Here is a 27,198-nt window from a genome sequence, read left to right as displayed (position 1 = left end):
CTCTGAAATGGCAACAAAGCAACTTTCAAGTCATTTCAGAAGTCTCTCCTGTGATGCCTTACAGGAGCCGTGACAAGTTGATACTGTGCCAAGGCAGATCCTTTTCATGCTGCCTGATATTCCTTGTGTTCCCTGGCCGGCTGGGAGGCTCTGATGTTTTCTGTTTCAGACAGGGATCTTCTCTTTGTGTCATCTATCTTAATAGGCAGCTAGTCCATGATCTGAGGGACACCAAGCTAAACTTTACTTCATTTTAGGCACAGATGAGGAGCTGTCTCAAGCCTGTGCCATTTTGTCTTCCTCCTTCCTCCCCTGTCCCAACTGACACTACAGCTTTGTTCATCTGAGCTTCATAATATTGGTAATTTAAGAAAGATGAGGCCCCTTGTCTCCTAGAAAGAGCAAGCTGGGCATCACCTGGTGCTAAACAACATCACTTCATTTGTTTGGCTACAGTTTGCCATGGCTTCTGCTGGAACCAAGTCAGGTAGGAGTAAAAAATGGGTTTGGCATAGCAGTGAAGATGTCTTTGCAGCTCATCTGGTTGGAGCAAATGACCTCTGAGGGACTTGTTCCTACAGAGGTAGTTTTCACTTCATTTGCCCTCCAAATGTGGAAGCACAGGACCTGAACACATGTGCAGCTTAAAACATAAGATTCTTTTCAGAAAGTCTGTGGTTTTGTCCTGAGCAAGCAGGAGAGCACAAGCATGAGGCAGATAGATGACGTGTACCTTAAAAGCTTTATTGCAGGACCATAATCTTTTTATATTCATCATAGAATAATATAACCAATATAGGAACTTTGCATTTGGTCTTAGGTACAACTTTTTTTTTTTTTTTATTTCATTTATTTATTTATTTATTTACATTTATTATTTTTTTCCCTGAGACTAGCCAGTGATGATTGCAAAAGGCCGGAGATGAATCCAAACATGATCAAAGATTATATGTCCACGGGAATTTTGCCCCCATTTCATGGCAGAAGTCCTCATCTTCACAGTGTACGCAGGGCACTGGTCCAGCCCCATGCTGGTTGGGTGCTGCAGCTCAGGGTCTCTCATAAAGGTGCTGCCACTGACTGATCCTAGAGAGTCTGAGGTAGAATGCCAGTATGGCATATTTCTAAAGAGAAGAGAATTTCAGAAGGAATCACCTTTATAGAGGGTGTGAAAGAAGGAGGGAGTCCTTCATTAAATTGTTTTCATAAAGGAAATAGAGGGAAAAATCTCTGAAATTGATTCAGGAATACAGCACACAAATTCTGACTGAAGTCGGTAGGCAGGAGTCTAAATTTTGAATATAGAGGAAAATGCTATTAAAATGGAACTATGAGTCTTCTTGCCTTTTTAAAGTTAAGTCATCTCTTTGTTATCTACAGACTGACAATGTCACTTGGGTTTTATTGACCAGTGTGTCTTGATCTGCCTGATGACATTTCCCAAGATTAATGTGTCTGCTTATTGACAATGCATATGCATCCTGATGCATCACAATTAACCACTGCTACTTGGTATGAAAAGGAGGGACTCTTTTTATCTGCAACTGCATGACTTCTATCTGCATTTCAAATGGCAAGTAAACAGACAGGTCTCCTATCCACTTTTCTCATCTACCTTTTTTGAAGTGAAGAAAATTTGAAATTCATGCTTAGGTTCCCACTAAAATGCAACATATTTTGGAGACCAAATTGGACTGGAAATATAAACAATAGAAAAACGCCAACCAAAATCCATGATGTATAAGATACAGAACACACAACATCTCTCAGTATTATAAATACTTGACTTTATAGCTTTTATTTATTTGTGTTGGTAGAAATGTCAAATTAATATTTATGAACTCTCAGTAGTGTATTTGTTAGGGTTTTGTTTATTTTCAGTATAAATTGTCAGACTAAAGCTGTTATTCAGGACTGTCAAAATGTGCTTTTTAAGCTTGATGGGAGTTTCACATTTTGGCTCAATTCTGCACCAATGTACCATTATGCTTACCTTAAAGTTGTGAGTGATGCATTTGTCTTTAACATGACTGTTCACGCACATAAATTGAAACTTGTGTGCATTTGCCTGAAGTCACACAGTTTTTGTCGTAATAATTCTACAAACATCTCAGGAAAAGGCTGTTAGAATTTTTTACTGTTTTAATTAAGCTCAGTAGCTGAACATAAAACAGTAATACAGATTCAAATTTACCCAATCCTCGTTTAAATAAATTTGGCAAGATTTGTTAATTTTTTTTTGGATATCACATGACATAAGATGAATTTGGATCATCAGTGCTTGGTTCCTCTAAAAGGATTCCAGCAAATGTGGAGACTAGAAATAGAAGTGTCCTTGGCACAAATGGCTATTTTCTTACAGTTTATGGGATGCAGATTTCTCTGCCCATGTTATGGAGACCTCCAGCAGCTACAAGGTGATGATGATTATATATTCCCACTTTGAAACTAGAAGAGGCATGAAACAGTGTTCTAAATGTTAAATATGCTTGCATATATGTTGAGAGAGAATCCATATTTGCAATCCATTTAGTACTTTTTTGGAAAAGTAAAGACGGAGTTTAAGAAATGTTTTGAGCATTACCTTGTTAACTTATTTTCTTGCTTTGTTCTTTATTTCCTCCCATATATCATTTTCTCACCCCTGAAAATTTTATTTGCCTCTCGTATTTATAAGGTCCCTTGGTGACAGCTAATTTTCCCTTCTCCGGGGAGTATTTCAGCTGAATCTTGGTATTCTGAATGTGTGAAATGTATCTGAATAATATAATCTATGTCACAATAAAAACAAGATAAATGTCACAACTGGTATATTTTAATAGCCATGGTTGTGGCATCATTGTAGATGGTAAAGTGAAGACTCCTGTTCATGCACATTTGTAATAGGAAAGGTTGACAGGATCTGAGAATTCCCAAAGAGTAGGATGACAAACAACACAAAGGACATTACAAAGTCTGTTACATAAATTAGTTGTTGAAGCCTATTTTAATACTGTTCAGGAGTGGCCATTTTATTGCAAGAAAGAGATATCAGAGCTCTAGGAGCATGATAGAGCTGAATGAACTGTATGGTGAAGGGTACAGAAACACTCAGATATGAAAAGTGATTGAATGGACTGAGATTTTTAATTTAGGAAAGGGACAAAGAAGAGGGAAATGGATAAAAGGATGCAAAACCATATGAAAGAAGTTGGATCCTTTTTTTCTCTTGGCATAACAGAGGCTATTTACATAATTAAGAACTGAAAACTGGGAAACTATGGAAGTGATTTTTTTTTTTTTTTTTAATTTTATTTTAATAATGGAAAGTGGCCACAGGAAAAAATCAAAGCCAAAAAAGTAAACAAAGGCAGTGATTGCATATTTTATGTGTGCATCAAAAAATATCCAGATTTACTGTTGAGGAAAGCGATCTGAAATGTCATGCCTCATGGCCTGAGCCTGCCACCACCAGGGACAAGGATGGGTACAGATTATCTGTTGTCATCAAGAAGTTCTTATGCTGTTCGTAACAAGACTCTGACCAGTTACTGTCAGATGCTGGTTGGAGTAGGGACTGGACCAGTACGTCAGTGGTCTGATGTAGTTCCTATGAAAGATTTAATAAGAAATCACTAGAGTGATGTGAAGGTGCTTGAGTGATGAACTTGATTTTCCTGTGGTATAAATTAATAAACACATTCAGAGTGTATGTACATAAGTTACTATATTTGGGTGGGTGTCATGATAGCCCTCTTCTGTATACAAACAGAATCACACAATGTTCTTGAACTTTTAGTGTGATGAATTGACTTGCTACTATATTTAATCAAATACTAAACTCAGAAAAAATACTCTGAAATAATTAAGGAATTTATTTGACCTATATTTTTTGTCTCTGAGAAGTGGGATATGAAGTTAAGAACTTAACCAACAATTGCTGAACTTTGGTTCTGCCTCAGTCTTTTTTTTTTTTTTTTTTTTTCCTTTTTATACTTAAGAACAATTTGCTTAGTCTATGGGTCTGTCTCCACACGTATAACATGGCCAGCACTTCTGAGGCCCAGAATCAGAGATTTGTAATTTAGGCATGCCAGATGGAAATCTAAATTTAATTCCACATTTATTTTTTTAAAGCATCTTTAAAGCAATTTTGATAGCTTTTCTGAAAAAAAAAAAACACATTAGATTGTGGACAATCTGGATTCGAGGTAATGCGCTAAGATTTTTGCAAAGTGTTTAAACTCAGAACAATAACATTGTGATAAATTATTCTGAAATTATTTTTAGCAAACGTGGTATGCCAGGTCCAAGATTTTATATGTAAAATCTTTTACATGCTTATGTGTATATGTGAAGCTACAGATTTCATTTTCATATTTTCTAATAGTGCTATTTCTGGGAATAGTCAATCCAAATCAGCACATGGATATTTCTAGCATGGGCAAAAACTTAATATCTACGTAGATCTACAATTTATGAAATTATCATCATAGAGTGTTTTGTCAGATAGTTTTTTTTTTTTTTTTTAAATCAGTTTCACATCAATCTAATATTACTAAATAAAATACATGATATTACATGCATGAATAAAATACAGCACAAAATTTTTGCAATGTTATTAAAAGGATTGTGGATTGACAAATAAATTGTCAATACCTTCTATTACTTTTGGAAAGTTTCGGCTTGTACTGCAGCATTGGCAGTCAATTCTCTGCAATATGAAAGTTTTCTTGATATATACATGCATACATCAGACTCAGGTGTTTGTTCTACTTGTTGACATTTTTGTCTGAGCATTGTAGGAGTATTTCTAGGAACAATTATGACAGGACCATTGAGTTTCATCATCCTTATCTTATATGTTGTTGACAACTTTCCAATGCCATTAAAGACATCACAGAATTGATTTTCTACCTTCATAAGCTTCTGTCCTACAGCATAAGCTCTCATAATGAGCCTTACCATTTGCTGTGTTTTCAGACCTTGAATCAATACTCTCTTTCCCTGAAACAATTACAAATCTTATCTTTTCAAGATTTTGCTTTAACTTTATGTCGAACTCCTATAAACCTACAACTGGAATCCTTTCTCCACAGCATTATCTGTGGTTGCTTATCTGTATTCAATGGAAGTACGTTTCCTATGCAAGTGGTTTCATGTAAATTCAGATATCACACTAAGTTGTCCAGCCATACACAACTAATCAGTAAATTCACTGCAGGCGTTGGCTGCAAACGCCTCTTGAACAGTTTCAAACCTTGTACAGGTGACCTGGTGAGGCTGTGGAGTCTCCTCCTTGGAGATCTCCAAAACCCACCTGGACACGGTGCTGGGCAACCAGATGGACCCAGAGTTGCCTTCCCACCTCAACCATTTTGTGATTCTTTAAATTATATAACAGTACTTTGCTTGTTTTAAATACACTCTGGCTTCTGATTCTTGCAAATATGGAAGGTCTTTCCAAAAGCGAGAGCTATAGAGGACTGGGTTTGGTCTGTTGTGGTTCACTCCCTCCCCACAAGTGTTGCAAGTTCCTTCTGCTTTTGCAGTCTGCAGATTCCTCCTGAGAAATTTTATAATCTTGTCCACTTTGTATTCTTTTTCTTCCAACACCTGCACTCAGGTTTAGTTGTTAGTTGTTTGAAGTCTTGTAAATGTTCTCACTTTTTTTTTTTTTTTTTTTTTCCCTTAGATTTGGGGTTCCTACTCCCAATAGAATCTGATCTCCAGAATTAGGAATTTCACGAGTCCTCCGAAATTGCACACGTGTCTCAACAGAATGAAATCCGTTATAAATTACTCAACTATTTCCGTTTTCCTTTGAGTTCTTTTATGAAATGCATTTCTCTTAATAATTGCAATTTTATTCAGAACCTCAATATACATGTTTGTGGTGCACATTCTGATAAATGATTTCCTCAGCCTCAGCCACAGGCTAATGTACAAATATAGTACATCTGATGTTGAAGTAATCCGAGGAAAATCTGCTGTTCTTGTCTCTGCTTGCCAAACTCTCACTTTAACTTTTCTGTCTCCTACTGCATCTCTGGGGAGCTCTAGTTGCTCGTGAGTTTTTACTGCTTCTTTTCCTTATTCACCACTTTTCTTAGATGTTATCTTCAATTTCTGTAGCTGAAGGTGTCAGATTGTGCATTTGGGGAGGTTTGTAAGTGTGAAAATCTGGGTTAGGCTCATAATTACTCAATTTTAAATAAGAAAAGCAAGCAAGTTAGTAGATGCTAAAGGAAAAAAGCTTCTGGAAGCAGGAAAAAGAAGATTTTTGTACATACGCTAATTGGTTTGTATTAGAGTGTTTCTGAGAAAAAAAAAAGTCCAATTATCCCCACAAAACTATATAACAACAAAAAAGACAATTTACTCAGATTTTTAATCTAAGATTTTATCTTTTCATAGCAAAATAAATAAATAATTAAATGAAATCCAGGAGAGGTCAATAGGAGAAAGCAAACTTACTGGGAATTTTCAGGAAGAAAGCATTTTTTTTTCTGGTAAAAAATACAGATTAGAAAGGATCCAGATGACTCATGTGCTTGCAAACACAGGATCTGGCCTTAATTCTTTCCAGCTTGAGCAGAAGCTACCTATGCTCTTACCCTGTCCTCGTCTTACACTTCATGGTGTGCTGGGCAGCAGCTGGTACCCACCCATCTGCTCTGATGTCCCTAATGTCCTGCCAGAGGGTCAACAGGGGACTGCAGGCAACTGAGCATCCCACCAGCAGGACAACAGAGAAGGCAAAAAATACATTTTGACCCTTTACATTCTGGTTTCTCTCCTACTCCCAGCAGTATTCTGGAAGTCAAGTGTTTGGTGAGAAAACAGAGTACATGTGGTGATGGATTTCCATTTTCCAGACAGCTAAGGCTATATGATTGGCTCTTTGAGACTGTATTTTTGGTCTGTCTTTGAGAAAATATTTTGGAAACATCTGTAAAACCCTATGTCAAACATCTGCTTTTTGGTTTATTAAAGAATACATTCACTGAACCAAAGTGAAACAGAAAAAAAAAATGAAATGGCTTAGGAATCATAATTAGGAGACATATTTGCAAAAAGCAAAAGAGATTTGCCTCTGTTGGTTCCCCAAAAGATTTATGTGATTTCTGGGAGAATGACAGATTTTTAGAGGTATTTCTTAACAAAACAATATCATGTGAGGTTGAATCATCTTGTCAAATACTTCCATTACATGGCAAAGTGCTATTTGAGTTATGGACAGTCACTGACAAGGCATTTAGAAAAAGCTGCTGAAGAAAAATCTGTTTTTAAACTTGAACTGATGGCATCTTTCAGGCCATATGTTCTAATAAATGAACAGTGTATGTGAAAGATCACGAACTGTTAATGATATCTTGTACATAAACTTTGCTATTATTCAGCACAGCATATTTCCAGTGCTGACAGTTTATATTTAATGAAGATTTTTGACAGCTTGTATTTTAGATCATATTATTCTGGAAGAAATTTGTTTATAATGAACATGATCTGAAATATTGAAGGCATGATAACAGCAGGAATTTTGGAAATTTTGAATTGAGTCTTAAATAATGATTAAGGAAGGAAATAAATGAATTGTTGCCGCATGCTCTTTTTTTTTTAAAAAAAAAAAAAAAACTTTTTTTTTTTTTAATTTTAAACTTTTTTTTTTTTTTTTTTTTTTTCTTTTAAACAAATGCTTATTCCAAATTCTGGACAAATCATTGCAGGGTGACATTGCCTGTTTTGCAGAATCGAGGCATTTGGGACATAAATGCAAATCTGTAGCGTGAACACCAAAGGGAGAGAAGTGACCATGCATCCACTCCTTTGCCTCTATTTATTTATTGTCACTGCTTGATTTAATTTTGTCTGAGCTCTCTTCCAAATGTTCTTGGGTTTACGTGGCTGCTTCTGTAGCAGTGACACTTCAAGTTCAGTTTGGAATAGCAGAATCCAGTGTTAATTAAATAACTGCCGTTCCCATACTCGGTTACAACCCTATCCAATTTTCTTCAATCCATTGCAAATGCTTAATATTTTCATGCTGGCTCCTTTCTAGATGAGTACTTCCACACTGGATGTATATAGCAATAACAAGACTATTTACTTTTATTTTTAATCTAAGTAGAACAGCTTTGCAACCTTTTCACAAGTGGCAGGGTTAGCTGCATCCCTTATGCATACAAATGCAGTTCTGTGTGCATTAGCCTAAAGGCATGATATAAAGATTCTCTGTGGTTTTACTGGACACCACTGTCTTATCAACACAGATCCCCAACATGATGGGTTTTATCAGAATAAAACAAGATTCTGACCAAAGAACAAAACAACATTGACACATCTACTTTTGTAAGTTTATGCATCACAAATCCTTTGCATGCATACTGAATACAGTTTGAAGGAGCTCCTATAATCTTAAAATTTATCTCTAAAGCCATAAGTTAGTTTTCTTCAGCTAGTAGAAAGCTCCTTAAGGATTTAATCTTGTAAAAATGAATTCAGGCTGATAATATTACCCCCATGCACAAATGGCTGTTTCAACTGAGCCCTAAGTAATATCGTGTTAATCTATCAATTGTGAAAGTGTCTGTTATTGATGAAGTTATTTATTTTGTCTTTCTCCTGTGGCATAGTTCACAGCAATACTGTAGAGCTGATGGGCACAGGTTGTGTTATGAATTGCTTAAAGCAACCCCCTCCTCCTTCTTTTATCAGTGTTAAATTTCTTGCCATTTAGGACCACAAGCTATTCCCTTCTGTTAGCAGGATAAATCCATCACTTCATTAATCATTCAGGAACCTGAACTCAACGTGGCTGCAGGCAGGCTGCTCTGTGTCAGGCTGTTCTCCCCAGTCCTTGATTGCTTCACCAGCAATATATCCCTGCCAATATTTGTAGGGCGCTGAAGGGGTTCCTTATAAGCATCAAGAGTCAGTGGAAAAAACAATTTTTATACATTCAGTGACAGTCAGGATACGTAAATAAATATGGAATATGACATAATAAATATAATATAATAATACAAAATAATAGCTGATTTTCCCATGCCTGGTTATAACAGAGAAACCTCTCCATTGGCACTTTTTGTTGAAATTTCTCAGGGCTCTGATTTGTGCAAGGGGTTATGGCTGTTGTGGGTGAACTGGTGGCTGCCCACAGACATGTCTCCCTAGCTCTTGCCCAGGGCTCAGCCAATGTAATGTGCCTGGGCAATGTATGGCAGCATATTGGAGCAGTGCTCAGCTCACCCTACCCCAAGCGACATCTCTTGTCCAGCCACCTGTGCTGGTGCTGGCAACTTCGGGGGCCGTCAAAAGCAGCTGGCAGCCCCCTTGAGCTTTTGGTGTAGCTCTTCCCAGGATCACACTAAAAAGGGTATTCTGCTGTATGTTGCACGTGTGGTCTGCAAGCTCTGTACCTTACTGGCAGCTGCTTTACTTTACTGTCACATCAGTCCAGCCCCTGTGCAGCCATGTGGGCTTTGCTGATTGATCAGTCAAGCTTTTCCTATGACTTAATGACTGGGATTACGCCACTTGGCACTCAGCTCACCAGCATCCACACTTTCAGCTGTCTTTTTTTTTTTTTTTTTTTTTTTTTTTTAAGAAACAAACCACTGTGAACAGTAGTCCAACATAATGCACTGCTTTCCGTAATGTCCATTAGATGTCCCCACATGCTGGTGGCTCGTGGGTACTTTAATTACATCATCTCAATTAACAGTGGAGCACTCTGCATGCATTCATTGAATGAAGTCCCAGATCCCAGATTTCCATATTGAACACAACACTGTAGCACTTCACTTTGTATAAGAAATTCTCATTACTCGGAAGAACTTGTACATTTGCAGACCACTATTTGCCAGTCACCGCATCTGAACCTTAATTAACATTGCATTTGTAAGTAGATAATATATACAAAATGGTAATTCTGAGCCCATAACCACCTGGCATGTTCTTTCCCACCACTGTGCAGCTACTCTGTTTGCAATGCAGAACAGTAAGAGAAATGATAAGTAAATTAAATATACAGGCATAATGCCATATTTCAGCTTTGTTGTTTGAAGCCAAAGCCGCTGTTGGATCCCTTGTTACAGCACTAAGTTTCCTCCCGTTGTCTAACTTGTTCTGTCCTGGGTTTGTAAATATGTCTATGGATTATTTGCTGCCTGAATCATTATCCTGCAATTTGACAGAGTCTCACAGGGGGAAGTCAGCTTCTCACAATACCATTTTTTTTTTCTTTTCTTTTTTTTTTTTTTTTTCTGTGCATGGGTGGGTAGCAATAGGAATAAATTTCAGATTCCTTTCTTCTCTTCCTTATTTTTGTGGTCACGCAGCCCTTACCATTACAGCATTCAATAGCACCTGCAGACCTCCTGGCAACACCACATCTGCACTCTTCTGGCCTATCTCACCTTTAAAGGCTGACTTTCATGTGGCTAGCCCCATTTTTATTAGCTACAATAGACCTTCCTGTTCAAACCACAAGGTATCACACCTTATAAGAAAAAGATGAATTAAATCCAAGCTAGAGCTTGCCCTCATAATCTTCCATGTGTTTATCTGCACAATATACCTTTCAGACATGCCCTTTTTGAGACACTGCAGCACAAAAAAGATTCAAGTGTCTACCCTGTGTTATGTGAAGAGTTCAGTGTGTGAAGAACAGCTTCCACCTTGGCAGGGCTAACACAGGAAGACCTTGTAAAGTGCCTGCAGGCATGAGGAGGCTTGAGCTTGCCTCACACAACCTGCAAAGGTAGGAGCCCATGGGACAGTAGCTTCTTGCATTACCAGCTGATGGTGCGGCATTTGACGTTTCTTCTCTCAAGGCAACAGGTGAGTGGCAAGAGCACTCATCCAGGCAAGAGAAGGTGAGACTTAAGTGAAAGCTTAAGCAGATCCAGACCTGCATTCCTGTCACTGGGGGAAACTTGTGACTCCCAGCATACAGACAGTGTCAGAAGCTGGCAATCCTGAAGAGGAAGACTGATGGAGAGACTTGACCAAGGGGACCCTTGACCAACAGAGAATGGTAACAGAGAATGGCAATGTTAATGAGGGCCTGTGCCTTGCACCAACATCTCCCCCTTCCCCAGCTCCAGAAGAACATAGCCAGGGTTAATACAGCAGTTGAGGACAGGAACTCTGTCCTCAACCCCTCTCAATGGTCCTTCAAAGCATGCAGTGCCCTCAACACCACAGAGGTGCCCAATGAACATCGAACTGGACTTATGCATGGCACTAGGCCTCACTTGGCAGCAGGAACGTTTACATGTTTCTCCACAGGCTTTTGAGTGTGTTACACCCCATTCCCAACTCTCTCTCTATATTTCTGGAAAAGTATATGCACTTTTGGTGTTGTAGGGATAGGAGATCTACCTCTGCCAGTGTCAACAAAGGCAAAAAAAAAAAAGAAAGGATGTTCTTTTAAAATTTGTAACTGACATGTAGAGAATTTGAAGGTGCTATCCAGAGACAGGCTTGCAACTCCTCATTATATTTGTCTGCCTTCAGAGAACTTTTCAATAATTTATTTCAGATAATTAGTATTTATTAGTCCTCTTTTTACATCCAAGGTGCCATTTGAAACCTTTCCTCTTAATTTTAAAAAATGGAGATCACTTCCTGACATGATTTTAAATAATGAATTGAATTGTACTTTCTGACATGATTTATCATTCCAAAAACTGATAGAATATCATTATCTTGTTAGAACAATGCCTGGCTTTTTCTTACGGCAAGCATAGCAAGAAGAACATAATAAGACAGCTTAGCCTATCATGTCTGATTTCATCAAAGCATGACAGAAATACTAACAAATTGATCTTCACAACCTTACTGTGCACTTAGTAAGTACTTATTACACATAGAGTGAATTACCAAGGGCAATATAGTGAGTTAGTGGCAGAACCATTTTTAAGTCTCTGCTTATCTGATTTTTTGTATGCTTTGGTTTTTAGGGACCAAGAGTATTTTTGTATCAATAACTGCATTGTGCTAGAAACAATACTCAAGGAAAGTGTATTGTCATTCATGCTTTACAGTGTTTTTCATGTTCTCCTCCACAATTTGACTGTTTTGAAAGCTAAAAAAATTAGCAACAGATCTCTGTTGGTGTGCCTGCAGGCTTTCTTTACTGTCCCCAGACTCCAACTTTGACTTCAGATCATTCATTCAAAATAGCTGTCTGCAAAAAATGTTTTGAAATGAAATTTACAGAATTAGCTTTGTTCAGTCTTCTTCACTGAAGTGCTGATGCTTTCAGAACGTGGATTAATAACACAAGATCTTTAAAGGCTGATTCTGTATTACTGGAGAACTATGAAAGAGAAGACCTGGAACAATGAAACTGGTCCTAAATGTTTATCTACTAACAGAGAAAACGAACCAATAAACATATGAAAAATAATGCAAATACAACCACCATGTCCCAAACCAAGTGCTTAGTACAAGTGTCCTCCATGTGGGTCAAGCCACTTAAACCTTTATTTGCATCTCCAGAAAGGCAGAAATGTGTACAAGTCTTGCACCACACCTGCTGGTCCTGAAGGGACCTCTGATAGCATTTAGGGCACTGACTCTGCCCATGGTTGCTTAGGCACTTGGTACACACAGAGACACAGAGTTAGCTATGATTAGGTTACTTGATCTTAAACTGAATCTGACCCTCAGATGCTATATGTTCAGGAGGCATTTACAAAGCTTTAATTGAGAGTGAGTTCACGTGCACAAAGTGGCACTGCCTCTGGGAACCTGGGCTAAGTCCCCTTCCCTCTGCAGGTCCTGAATTGCTCCAAATTTCTATTGTTTTACACAAAGGGCTTTAGTACAGATGAGTGCAAAGTAGTTGCGGCTGTTTCTGCTGTCAACGTCCATGATATCCAGCCAAGCCCTTGCAGCAAGTATGACAAACTTACTTTATCTCTAAACCACATCCAAATTCATAGAAAGGCTTGATGGGAATCCCTACAACTTGCAGCCTATATTTAACTCTCCAACTGTTTTAATGTCAGGACACTGACAATGTTAGCTTTTGTGTCCCCTCTGAAGCCAACTTGCTTTTTTTTTGGTCTCTATGATAGTGGCTCTGAACACCTGAACACCTTTAAGTTACACTTGGATCTTCCTCTGTCTGTGGTCCACCTTTATATGGAGCTGTACACAATTTTTAATTTGTTTTCTGTGATAAGATACCAGGGCATGACATGCCAATTCATGGGCTATGGGTCACATCCTCCATTAGCATTTATATAATGCCTTTTAATTAGCATATCCCTTTCTGCTTCCTTGGGTTTTCCTGTCAGATGTTTTTAAAGATGCTGCAATAAAACTTTACGAATGATTTCCCTTGAAAAATTACATTTTGTTAATAATCACAGTACTATGCTCATAACATTAATCTCCCCATGACAAAGATCAAAGTTGTTATTAAAAATGGCTAAACTGTGAGCAGCACTTTTTGTAAAGCATTTCCTCCTGCTATCCCAATGCCTACTTCAAGTTTTAGGGGCACAAGAGTCCTCTTCAGGAAATGTAAAAAAGAATTTATTCCCTGGAAGAGACAGTGAAAAAAAATGCAAAATTATTTAATGAATAAATGCATAAATTAATATAGACTGAAAACATAAACTGCTGAAGTTAAAAAAGGAGCTGTACTTAGTCCATAAACCAATCAACTACATGAGAATGAAGATAGAACAGTAAAGAGACTAGATCTGCAAGGACTTGTGTAAGGGATACAAGATTTTCTCCTTCCAGCTGGAGACCAGCAAATGTCAATGAATTTACATGGAGTCTCTTAGCTGTTACTAAACCCATGAGAATATAAAGTGAAACAAATTCAGGCATGGCCAATGAAGTCTTTTGATGTTCATTGAAACCTGCAATACAAGGTTAGACCAATTAGTGCAATGACTGTAAATGTTAAGTGTAGATAACTAAAGTCACAGTTGCTCCAGTGAAAGGGTTCATTTAAAGTATAATGCATTACAGCAGAGTAGCAATCGTAAGGCTTGCACTAGACATTAGGGCAAATGTGTTCAAAGGTCATAAGCCAGAGTTTGTAAGACTGCAACCTCTAATAATTTAAACTTGTACAGAAACATCCATTCAAAGTGTTTAACAGACATTAGTTAATTAAGCTGGGTAACACCCCACTGTGAGCCTATAAGTAACTCAAAGCCCTTGTATCTCAACTTTCCAGTAGGTTAAGCTGGAGTGCAGAGACTGATTTGCCTGAGGTCACGCAGCAAGTCAGTGGAAAAAAAACTGCAAATAGAATCTGCAGCCTGAAGTTCTTATTTCCGTGTTTTTACCACTTACATTACACTTCCCACTAGCAAAATGAAAGGGAAGAAAGAGACAGCTGAAGTGGTGAGACTTAGAATATCGTTAACCTAGTTTTCTGCACGTGTTCATGCTTTTTTCTGCAGCTTAGGCACATATCAAAGGGATAGGTTGGTTTTAAATTATTTGAAACTTTATTCCTTCTCCATCTATCCTTTGCATACTTTCTTTTAAGTGAAAACATTGAAATACTTATCATCTGCAGAGCTAAAAATAGCTGGGCAGTAAGAAGCAACCCTCTTGAGTTGCAGGCATGCACATTTACACAGTCAAACTCCATCCCTGCAACTCGTGTGGTGCTCGGCCCCTGGGACATTGCCTGTCTGTAAGCCAGGACACTGCTCCTGGTTATCCTGGCATGTGGGCAGGCTGCACTGGGGCTGTGGGTGGAAAAAGAAGATGGAGAATGATGGAGACTGCAGTCCCACCATGTTTGTCAGAAATGAAGCTGGAGCTGCAGCTTACTGCCTCTCACCTTACCTGATGGGCATATGGTACCATGCACTAGAGAAACTGGGGTTGTATGCTTTGGTACAAAAATAAAGCTTGTTACTGAGTACAGAGGGTGATGCTCCACTAAAAAGCAGGGCCTTGAGCTGACCAGTTAAGTACAGTTCCACCAGGAGGAGACCGTGAGGTGTCTGCAGTGAGAAGATCAGAGAGGTGCAGAGAGGAAGATGTTCCTAGGTGAGACCTTGAGGTGGGACTATTGAAAGTTGGAAAGAGTTGCGGTGGTAGGTGAATGAACTGGGAAAGAAGGTTGTGTTTTAACACTTTTTCCTAATTTATATTAAGGAGTAAAGTGCTTTTTGAAAGGGGTTGGGTACGAAGATGCTTCTTTGTAGGTTGAAGAAAAAGGCCAAGAACAATTATTACTAATTCCTTACTGCTTGCCATGGCGTTTTCCTGAAAATGCTCCCACTCTGCTATTGGACTTTGGGAGAGTGTGTCTGATTTGGATTTCTTGCTCTTGGGGTTCCTATTGGACCAATCCCTGTAATATTACACAAGAATAAGCCAATTGACCATTACTGCACTTTTCAGGTATGGCTCATTAGAGTTTCTTTACAATACTTGCTGGGTATCTGCTCCTTGATGACATGTTCTCTCCACAGTATGGGGCTTCACACTACTTTGGGAAAAGGAGATCGATGATCTTAGCAATCCACAGTAAAAGGGAAGGCAGAAACCACAGTGTAAAGAGGGGCTGATGCAGATGTTCCTGTCCTGAATTTTGTTATCAGGCAGTGCTATAACAGCAATGTTGTAACTCACCGTGTGACTGCAGGTATTGGAAAATAAAATATGCATGTACCTTTTGAAAGGTCACATCCTTGGAAGAGAAATGGTGAGCGATATGAAGTAGACAAGCTGCTCCCTTCCTGGCCTTTTCTTCTCCATGGATGGCAGCTAGGACCCTCTGCACTGCCCCAGTTTCTCGAGCTGTGTTGGGGCAAAACAGCCAAGGGAGAAAGATGGGGACACAAATATATATATATATTTAAGACTTTTAGCAAGCTGGGTTCTACCAGGAGGTATCTGACAGGGGTAGACCCTGGTTGGGCTGCTGATTGTCTGCAGCTACCCCAAAGCCTGCAGCTCTCAAGATGTGTACCCTCAGCAATAATATTCCATCCACCCTACCCACTCCCAAACTGCTCGTGTGCAGCTGCAGTGGAAAAGCATTTATAAAGCTACACTGACTTAGAAAGTGCTAGAGGATGATGCAGCCTTTCCTGGTTTGGGTCTGCTATGTAGCATTTCCCTCGGTGTACTGTGGGAAATTGGCTTTGCACCTAGTTCTTTTCCAAGATTAGAAAAGAAAAAGTGAAGAAAAACATAATCAACCTTTTTTTTTTTTTTTTTTTTTTTTCTATTACTCCTGCCTCAGATATGAAAACATACTTGCAGTTTTGATACTGTATTTTACAGTAAAACTTTGGCAAATTTTCTTTATTATGCCTACTTGAAGAAAATTTAAGCATCTGAACAAAAACAACAATAAAAGAAGAAGTAAATGAAATAACGGAGCAGTTTTCAGGTATTGAACTCTACTACAGTAGTTTAGGTGCATGTTGGAACCATTCAGACAAAAATCTATTCATAACTTCTGTGACCCACAGTGGGGCTGCATGATCTTCCAAAAGATCAGAAACGCTCTGTAATAACTGTTAACTGCTGCACAGAAACAAGGAAAAATCTCTCCAGTAATGGCTTCACATCCAATTCTCAACACGCTGAATAAAGCATCTTCCCAAAGGTATATCTTATTGTTGTTCATAAATAACATTCACAGTCTCCAACTTGCTACACACAGAGCAATGCACAGCACTGGAAAAAAAAATAAAAAAAAGGTTCATATTTAAGACTACAGGGAAAAAAAGTGATACAAAACATTATTTTTCAAAGAAAACTTTGCTGGTTTATACAAGGTCTATTATGCAGTAAAGGAAACCTTTCTTCAGTCTCTTCATGTTTCCTTAGATGTCACTTTTGTACACTTAATATTATTAATAGCACTTTCTATTTACTTAGTTTTCTTTTGGAAGAAATCCTGGGACAGTTCAATTTTTCTGCAGGTGCAAAGCAGCCAGCATGTGCTTGGGATCCTGCTCTGAGCCTCGCAGATTGTGCATTGATCTGTAGGCCCTGGCTAGCCTGGGCAAACTGAAACATCGCTGCAGGATTTGGGATTTGCTTCATCTGCAGCTTGAGCTCCAGACACAGAGTGAGCAGAGCTGAGCACCGCATTTGCTGCTTTAACCTACTGTGCCCCGTTAAAACTGTTTCTGTGCATTATTGAGCCTTTCTCACAGCTTCTGTTCTTGCTCTATTGAAAACACAATTAGCAACTGTACATGTTCGCATATTGTCAATAGTGAATGCACACATCCAGGCTGAGATGCTTATTTATGAATAAGGAGTTTGGATATGTAGGCAAAAGTATATCAATGCATTCACTATCATCACTGAACAAGCTTATGTACTGACTTTGCTGTCAGAGTTATCACTTTCGAGTTTTCACTGTTAGCATAAACATCGCATACATAGAAAGGGCTGCAGCAATTATTTTGTCTTCTCCGTGCACAGCTATATGTGTTGAATATTTTATTCTCATTGGGTTTTGGACAGCTGCCTTTGAGGCAGATATTCCTAGCTGAGAAGTTTGGGAGAGTTCTGATTCTGTTCTGGGTATATTACAGAACCAAAAAATGACACTATTATACAGCAGATCCCGAAGTACTCCATAACGTTTTTTCCCTGCACCTAAATAACTCAAAGATTATTAATTGCTAGCCATTTAGTTTATTACAGCATGTACGGTGTTTCAGAGCTTCTTTGATAAAAGGATCCCATTTTGCTCAGGTCCATACCTGCTTAGTAATGGTTCCTGCCCCAAAGAGCTTACCACTTAGATGTGCAAAGGATCATAGGATCATTGGATAATTCAGGTTGGAAGGGACTTCAGAAGGCCATCTGTGCCAAATGGATGGGATTTACTCAAGCTCAAGAATCAAGACAGGTTAATAATAGAAATTATATTTCCTGCTGCCCACTTTGGTACATGTTCTACCAGAGTATGCTGCTTTTAATAGATTTAGGATTGTTTATCACCATTTGGCAGAAGACTATTTCCCTGGCTTTTACTGCACTGTGTGGAATAATGGACCTGTTCACTCCTTCTGTAGCAACTCTGGCTGTTGGGTTGGCATCTGTGTTTCTCATGCACCAAAAGCTTGTCTGAAAACCTTGTCAGAGGGTACCTAAATTTCATTTGGACTTGACATATCTTGGTGTTACACCCTCCAGTTGCAAATGGTAAGCCTTGAGCTCTTCCTTTGTTTGTTGAATCTCACACCTTTATTAGACCAGCCCAAAGGCAAATATATGTAGAGCCCCAAAGATGAGATACAGCTGAAATGGGAAAAGAATTTTTGACTGCTGCTGCACCGAGGGATGCTAATGAGGGCAGGTTTGGGCTCACCATGACTGTAAAGCTATGTACCAGCTTGATAACTGGAGATCTGCCATCTGTTACACGGGGTCTGTATCACAGTCCTGCTTTAGTCAAAAACTCATCCAATTTCAAGTTAATTTTTTTCTTCTCTTGGTTTTTATTTTCTCCCTCTTACAAAGACTATTTAACTCATTATGGAAACATTTTTGCTTGGAAAAGCCACAACACATAGTGTGTTCAGTGAAGTATGTTATTTAACCTCTCCTTGGACTGCTTCCACGTGCAAGATTTTTAAAGCCCTTTACTGGCAAGCTGGTATGATCTCTGATCACTTCCCTGCTACTTCTACTATGTGAATCAGTCTTCCTTCTTGAACAACATCCTGCACAATCCTCCTTGCTTCTACCTAATAATTCAGACCAGATGGCCAAAGCTGACCCAGCATAATCTGCTCCCCAGGATATAAATGATGCCATTTAGATGTATGCTGTAATGTTCCCTTCATTAAAAAAGAACTCGTATCAAGAACCTGTAAGAGTTGACTTTATTTTGATTTGCAGAGTTCTGCCAGACAGTAGGCATTTGTGCTGGGTTACACAACATTAAAAGATACACATCATACACTTTCCCACATATAGACAAAAAAGACTGCCCCAAATTTCCTGGAAAGGAAACAGCTTGTGTTTGCATGTTGCCTTAGACCCCCATTCCACCTTGTCCCCGAATGCCCTGGAAAAACAGATGGGAGTTATACTGCAAAGCAAGTCAGGGCACTGGCACAGCATAGGGAAAATGAATTCCAGGGCTAAGGACCTCCAGAAAGAGAGAGAGAAAAAAAAAGCCCTTTTCATTATATCCCATTATATCCTACAGAATATTAGTTCCAATTCCCAGTTTGGGTCCATAGAAATATGATGCAGAGAGAACTCATTTCTTGGGTAATGGGATTCTACGTTGTTAATGATGCTGCAGTTAATTGCAAAAATTTACAGCCATCTGCAGAAGCAAGAATTGCTGCAAATACCATTTGTGCCATATCTAAAGGGTATCAAGCCAAAATCTACATAGGTTGCAAGAAGGATGGCAGCAAGGAAACCCCCTCTGATTGCTCAGCACAATTGAAGGTAACAGCTACTGGAACAGCTGTTAGCACAGTCTATTCTCTACCTGGAGTTCAAAGCCTGCTGTGGTGGGTAGGTGCCTTTAAGTTCAGTGGACTTTGGCTAAGGTTTGGTGCATGGAATACTTTGCACTTCTCTGTTACAAGTGGTTATATGTACTGTCAAGTCACTAGGGAAGCAGCATTTGCTGACACATGCAGTACAACTTCAGGCTAAGTGATGTACAAGACTATCCTTTTAGGCTTAATTGTTTGTGTTCTATAAAATATAGATGGTGTCAGAGAGCCTGGCATCAGCTTGTTTGTTACTGGAATGCAGTCTTTCCTCTTCCTCCCCTCATTTTTGTAAACACAAAAGAGATAGAAGAGATTTTTTCTCTTCACTCCTGCTGTGGTTTTCTTTACATCTCCTGTCTTCTGAACCCTAAATGATTTTGGCAACTTGCAAATCTATCCTCACTGTACAGCTGCTTGTAGCCCTGCACCAGCTCAAATTGAGCCTCTCTGCATCTTACACAATATTACTCTGGAAAACACATCTTTTGATACTCTCACATCCTAACTCTCTGCATCTATTAGATACATGGAAAGTGCAGCTACTGATCAGCTGGTGTGAAGGAGTTATACTGGAGTAATCCCAGCTGCTCAGTGCTCTGGCATGCACGTGCCTTAATGGCTAAATTTCTGAATGGGTATTAAAGTACTATGATGAATTTGGTACCTTCTAGTGTGCCTCTGCATAAGTGAAAATCATACAGATGCCAAAGTTATCTCATCCAGTCTTGGTGCTACCGGCTGGATTATGCTGAGTTGCACAGCTGAAGATGGGTCAGTAGTAGAGAGGGAGCCAAGACGTAAAAATAAGAGCAAATCCTGACCGCTTCTTCCATCTAAATTAAAACCAGAGTAATGAGTCTCACAAAATGGAGAGAGCTTGTGGGAGTGACTGGCTCCTGAGCCATTCCTAGCACACCAGATAATCATTACAGATTTCACTGAATCATGAACAGTTGAAGTTAGAAGGGACCTCTGTGTCCATCTGGTTCAGTCCTTGCTCCAACAGGAATACCCAGAGCAGTCTGACCAGCACCACGTCCAGGTGGGTTTTGGAGATCTTCAAGAAGGAGACCCAACAGCCTCTCTGGGCAACCTGTGCTCCATCACCCATCCAGCACAGAAGTGCTTCCTGATGTCCAAACGGAATCCTCTGTGCTCCAGTTTGTGCCCATTGCCTCTTGTCCTGGCTCTGGGCACCATTGAACAAAGCCTGGCTCCATCCTCACTGCACCCTCCCTTCAGGTGTTTATAGACATAGATGAGATCCACCCGAGCCTCCCCTTCTCCAGGCTGCACAGCCCCAGCTCTCTCAGCCTCACAGCAGAGGTGCTCCACTCCCTTGACCATTTTGGTGGCCCTTCACTGGACTCTCTCCAGTGTGTGCAGGTCTGTCTGGTACTGGGGGCCCAGCACTGGAACAAGCACTTCAGGTGTGGTCTCACCAGTGCCGAGCAGAGGGGAAGGATTGCCTCGCTCGGCCTGCTGGCCATGTTTGCCACATGCAGCCCAGAATACCATCCGCCTTCTTAGCAGCAAGGGCCCATTGCTGGCTCACATTCAGCCTGGTGCCCACCAGGACCCCCAGGCCCTTTTCTGAGAGCTGTTGCCCAGTCAGGTGTCTCCCAGCATGTCCTGGGGCCTAAGGCTGTTCCTCCCCAGGGGCAGGGCCCTGCACTACTTCTCAAACTTCATGAGATTCTTATGGGCCCATTTCTCCAGCCTGATGAGGTGCCTCTGGATGGCAGCACAACCCTCTGATGTATAAATATGTATTGCTAATAATGTGTAATAATATTTATGCGCAGGCTGCTGCATCTACTCTTCCCTGTTTCTCCAAAGAGGACTTTTTAAAAAAGGAACAACATTGTCGTGAATCCAGTGGTGATTCTGAAGCCACTGCAAGTGGGTTATTGATCACAAAGGGATTGACCCAGTGTGCTTGTTTGCAGGCCTCAACAGTTCAGCCCTGCTGGTTTGCCTCTCTTCGGAGCCTTGTGCAATTTTGTCAGCCAACGCTCTATGGTTCTTAATGTTTGTTTTGCTTTGAAATTAGTGGAAATATAAGTGTGCGTTACTATTATTCTCTTCCTTTAATCTTTCTCTAAAAGTTAGTCCTCTTCAGACCTTTAATCATCTGTCTTTGAATTCTCTTCAATTTACTTCTATCTTTCTGGTGCTGAAGTGCTTAGAGATGAATGAGGGATTGTATTGCTTTATTGCTTTATCTTTTTTTTTTTTTTTTTCTTTTCATTAGAATGCTGGCAAAAGCCCATGGCCACAGAAGACAGAAAGTAGTTTAGGCTATTCAAAATTTTTGCCTTTCATATTGTTTAACCCCTTTGCTACATTTTCCTGTAACGAATGGATATTGCGGTGTGTATAAATTGGAACAGAAATGGCACTGGAATAATGGTCTTAGGGTTGCAGCACCAATCACTCAGAAATGAAGAAATGGCCCAGTTTAGTTTTTAGTTTTTTTTAGCTTTGTCTGATCACATGTTTTTCTTTCTGTGTAGCTGCTGACTGAAAGAGAGGTTGCTTTTTTATGTGAGTAGGACATTGTGTCTTCTCCAGTTATTAGTCGTGTCCAATTTATTGTCATTTAAATTAAAAGAAAAAAAAAAGTGAGTTAAGAATATGCACAACTCAAATTTGAGCCTAAATGATTAATATGTACTTTTGAAACTGCAGTAAAGGAAACTGCTTCCTGGCCAATGTTATAAGGGTTTGATCCTGCTTATCTTTGTGCATGTCTGCAAGACAAGAAAAGGGTGTCCTTGGAATTTGCCCGCAGAGCACAGACACACCGATGTATTCTATACTTGTCTATGGGTATTTATAAAGTGATACTGATGTGTTTTCTGTCATGCTGATGTAGAGAAAATTTGTTTTCCTGCTTCCCCAGTGATGGAATTATCCAAAATAAAATATATCACTGAATCTTTAGGATTACTTCATATTACAATATATGTAATTTCTTCTATGCAATTTATCTTTATACAGCGAAACTGACAAAACATTTGGGCAAGGCTAAGTGAACAACGAGAGTTTATTAAATAAACTAAGTCAACTCTTAAGAAGCAAATGAACAAATTCAGTTGGACTGAAAATCTAGTGAGATTCACAGACACTTTAAACAAACATGAATTCATTGGTTGACAAAATGTTTGGACGAGTTGAGAGGGTCGAACAGCTCCTCTGGTACCAAAACAAAGGAGATGTTTTGTGCCTACTGAGTTCACCAGCAGTAGTATTGCCATTTCTAAATGAAATCTGAACTTGTTTTCAGGGAAGGGAGGGAAAACTGTGCAAATAAATAGATAGAGATTTCATGTGTAATTCTTTAGTCTCTTTGTTGAATTATCTTTCCATAAGTTCCCATTACAAGTTACACTGTTTTATTTTTTATTTTATTTTTTGTTCTTTTACATTTTATTTACTATGCTCTCACAACTACTTTTTACAACCAAACTCGATTCTACAACTGCTTGATCCCACCACCCCTATTACATCTCGTTTCCCATCCTCAGTAGTATTCAGCTGCTTTCCCCTCCTAGAAGTTGATTGCATGTCTGACATAATGAAGATCGCTTGGTAGAGCAGATTTTACTCAGAGCAAATCACAGATCCTATTTTATGCTAACTTTGACTGCAAGTCACTGACTGCCCTTGTTCCATAGAAACAGCAATTTTAGCTTGTGGAATAAAAAAGCAACCAACTAAGTGAATCCTCTGTGCTTTCTTCTGTAACCCTGTAAGTACACTTGAAATACTCTTGTCTGCACACCAATAATCATTATTCCAGTGAAAGAAACCCACAGCCTCCTCGGAATAGATAAGGACTTTTACAAAGAGACTGAGGTTTTTATATTTGTTTTGCACACGTGTGTACACATGCAAATATGGTTCACACATTATTTTTAATGAACATGCTAGGGTAAGATAGTCTTTAAAGTTGGAAAGAAAGCACTGTTCTGCTGTTCCTTGACTGACTACCATCAACCCAATTAATACTCCGATAACAACAGCTATGCCAGCTGAATGCCAATGCCAGAGGGCTATTTCTAGTTTATTTCTGCAAAGTATTTATCTAGAGATAATTACATATTGGTCTTAAAATTTGCAGTTACAATATAAATTGAGCTGGTATCAAACCATATATTAGAACTGATTTCAATTCCACTGCGAACATTCAAATCGATGGTCAGAAGTCCCCGCAATGAGAATGGGGGAACTCCCATTCTCATTGCAACTGTCCTATAGATTTTCATTTTCAAAGTGGGTCCTAACTTCAACTGTGGAAGCAAATGCTCTTCACAATATGAAGCATCAATACTTACAAATATTTGTATCAGCAATTTTCTTTTATTGTCTGTGAAATAGAAGGTAGTACTGACTTTCTATGGATCATTGTTATTAATATTCAAATAAAATTTTCTGATTAATTTATCCTATTGTACATAAGAAATAGAGTAAACAATGAGCCTGGAAGTTGGAGGAAAACAAAACAAAAGGAAACAAAAACAACACAAACAAACAAAAAAGAAGAAAAGTTCAATGTGAATTGTTACTAAAGAAGGAAGAATGCCTCCAGGAGATCTGGCCAGAGACTTCAAGGGTATGGGACATTACACAGACTAGACACTGCTGGCTAGCTTTGACTAACCCTTGAAAGATGCAGAAAAGCAGGGTGTCACTGCTGTGTGCCCATCTGTGTTTTCCCCTGCTCTTTCAGTTCTGATGGTCACATACAATCTAGTTCAGTCTCCTATCATGGGAGACAGCTTATAACACAAAATGCAGATGTACTTCTGTAGCAGTTATTTATTATACTTAGAAATGATGTCTTCCTGGCCCAGACATGGGATCTGACACTGTATGAGAAAATCCATGGTTGCCTTTGAAGCTCAGGCATGATCCCAGTATTTTCCAATATTTAGTCACTCGTTATGGTTAATGCTGGGAGAATTTTCTTTTTTGGTTTAAGAAGCTTTCCTGGGGAACATATTCTTTCCTTTTAGACATGCTGGAACACTAGAAAATCCTGAGAGGTTCATTTACCTGATTAACATCAGGTACAGATTTATCACAGCTTTCATTAAGTGTTTTTTTTTTTTTTTTGATTGGTTACCTTGGGGCTACGTCTAATTTAATCCAAATTAAGGGAAAATATAAACAGAACATTTCTTCGTGAAATATAAAATAAAAACCACAGCCACAAGTGTTTAGGAAAGTCATTATATAAATATAATAAGCTTGATTTTTCCCTATAATTTCTTTGCCTAAGTCTAGAAAGTTTTCTCCATCTCCTTCTTTGCTTTGTCTGACACTTGACTGTTGAGAATTATGCCTTTCCACATTCTTTACACCTTAGGTATCACTCATTAGAGAGAGACACTGAAAGCATGGTAGCTTGTATAACCAGCCCCTTCATCAAAGTCCCAGAGGATATCCCGGTAGATGTAATCTTTCTCTCTAAAACAGGGTATAAAGAGCTGGGGTGTTACTTGCTCTTGGTTTAAAACCAACATTAATTAGCCATTTCTGAAGTGAACTGACTAGCACACAAAGTGTTCCTTCAAGTTCTGCATCCCACTTTAAAAAGTTCCCAAATGCACCTGCAGTTGGGGCTGAGGGTGGCCCAGATGCCTGGGGCAGGTTTCTGACAAGAAGCTCCTCTTAGGGCATTTTACATCTGTGAATTTCTAGTTTGCTCATCAAAATGGTCTGTGACTTACTTATATTTCTGTAAAGGTCTGTTCTACCTGTATTGTAACACGGGTGTGCATGTAACATGTTCATTAAATATCTCCTCATAAATATTATTCATTTATTTCTTTGAAATAATTTGTAAGAACCTCTTTAAAAATGAGAATATACCTCAAGAATCTCATTGACATTTTAGAAAACAAATTTGCATATTGAAGTTTTCTGCTAGAAATGTTGTATGTGTTTATCATTATGATCTATCTTCTGAAAATGTATAAATATATATCAGCCAAGGATAAACACCAGGGCCTCAAATGCCAGCATATCAAATAATGCTTTTACTCATTCCTCTTTACAAACAGATATTCAAGAGTTTTATGAAGTGACACTGCTAAATTCCCAGAAAAGCTATGAGCAAAAATTAGAAGAAGCAAACCAAGTTGCAGAGAAATGGGAGAAGACAACATCTCCTGCTTCAGGACAAGAAAATCTGCAGAAAACCCTAGAGGTAATTGGACAGATTGAGAATTAAAATATATATAATGAGTGAGATGTTTCAAGCCTGAAAATTGCCACAAAATGATTTATAAGATTGAATGAGTGGCCTTCATTAAGGAATTAGATTGGAATATGGAAGATGTATAGCATTATCTCTTTCACCTTCAGTATGTCACTAATTTCTTCATCCTTCCAATTGCCGTCTGCCAAAGGGGAAGTAAAAAAACTTTATTTTTCTCCTCCTTGGTGTATTTTATCTGATACTTGGTGTCTGTGATTGGCCTAAGAAGAGCATAAATCTTGCCTGTTTACTGCTGAGATTATTAATACACCAGTGATTGTATCCAGTGTAAAAATTATAACAGGACTTTCCATATGTGTGGGACTGACATTGGCTTGTACTTTTCCATAGTCAAAGTACGCATATATATCAACCAAAAATCATCTCTTTATGAGAAGTAGAAGGTTATACAGCTTTGCTTTTTCTTTGTCACCAATGGGAGGATCCAATGCCTTTCTTCATCACCACTGGTTCTAATCTGCCTCTGCCTACCTCCAGATTATCAACTGAATTAGCAGTCTGAACTAATTGTCTGACCATCATGTCTGTACTTTAAAAAACAAACAAACAAATAAACCTTCCCAGCCCCAAATAAAATGAATTTACCAAAAATCAGAAAACCAAGCAATGAATAGTTCTGTTCTTAAATAGCAAGAAAGAACTAGAGTGGGTATGGACTGCAAAATTTCCAGACCAGAATTAAAGATTTATAAAAAAATCCATTTTTGGTATGGAGAGATAGAACTATAAAAAATTGTCCCAGAGCACATTCCATAAGCTTCATTATTTCTTTCATAGAGCTTTCATCTTTTTAAAAAACATAAAACCCAGACACAAATTGTAATTCTACATGGCATTTTATATGTGATTCTTAAAAAAGATAAATCAGAATTGCAGGCTGCTAGAACAAAACTCTCTGAAGAAATGAAGAAATTAATTGTGAAAATTAATTAGCAAAGGAACCTTTCAGAATTAATGAGAGCAAGCATTCAAATTTTGAGTGAAATCAGAACAAATGAGTCTTAACATTAATGTAGGGTATATTCCATGAATGATTTAACATTTGAGTCCCAGCCTGAAGACACAAATAGCTGATCCCTGTTTTTTTTTTTTTTTTTTTTTTTTTTTAAATTTTCCACAAAGATGTATGGTTTAAAAAGGTGCAAGAGTATTCCAACATGTTAGCTCTTGAAGTATCTGAGAAAGACAGTGGTTCACATACTTTCCATTTCAGCCTTGTCAAAGTATTTGACCCTCAGCCCCATTTACCTTAACCTCATTGATCTCCAGAGGCTGAGTTCCTGCACTTGTCCAAGGGAATTTAAACGCCAAATTCTCTGTTGATATTTATAGAATATATAGGACTAACTCCAAACTTTGCTAACCTTATTAAAATGATATTCTAATTTAAAGCAAAACAATATAAAAGTATCGTTTAGAAACTGGAGTAACCTCTTCAAG

At 38.6% G+C, this 27,198-nt stretch overlaps 1 protein-coding gene across 12 annotated transcripts in view; it reads left to right on the top strand.

Moving 5' to 3' along the window:
- The window catches only part of DLG2 (discs large MAGUK scaffold protein 2), a 1,027,745-nt gene that overhangs the window by 93,819 nt on the left and 906,728 nt on the right, over positions 1–27,198 (top strand). For all 12 annotated transcript variants that reach the window (XM_035343381.1, XM_035343350.1, XM_035343376.1 and 9 more), the window contains exon 4: positions 25,541–25,686. In XM_035343381.1, coding sequence (XP_035199272.1) covers positions 25,541–25,686 — 146 coding nt within the window. The remainder of the gene's footprint in view (positions 1–25,540; positions 25,687–27,198) is intronic.

The sequence above is a fragment of the Oxyura jamaicensis genome, chromosome 1 (genome assembly GCF_011077185.1).
Source record: "Oxyura jamaicensis isolate SHBP4307 breed ruddy duck chromosome 1, BPBGC_Ojam_1.0, whole genome shotgun sequence".
Classification (NCBI taxonomy): domain Eukaryota; kingdom Metazoa; phylum Chordata; class Aves; order Anseriformes; family Anatidae; genus Oxyura; species Oxyura jamaicensis.
Note: the sequence above shows the minus strand (reverse complement) of the source record. Positions and strands in the feature narration are given on the sequence as shown.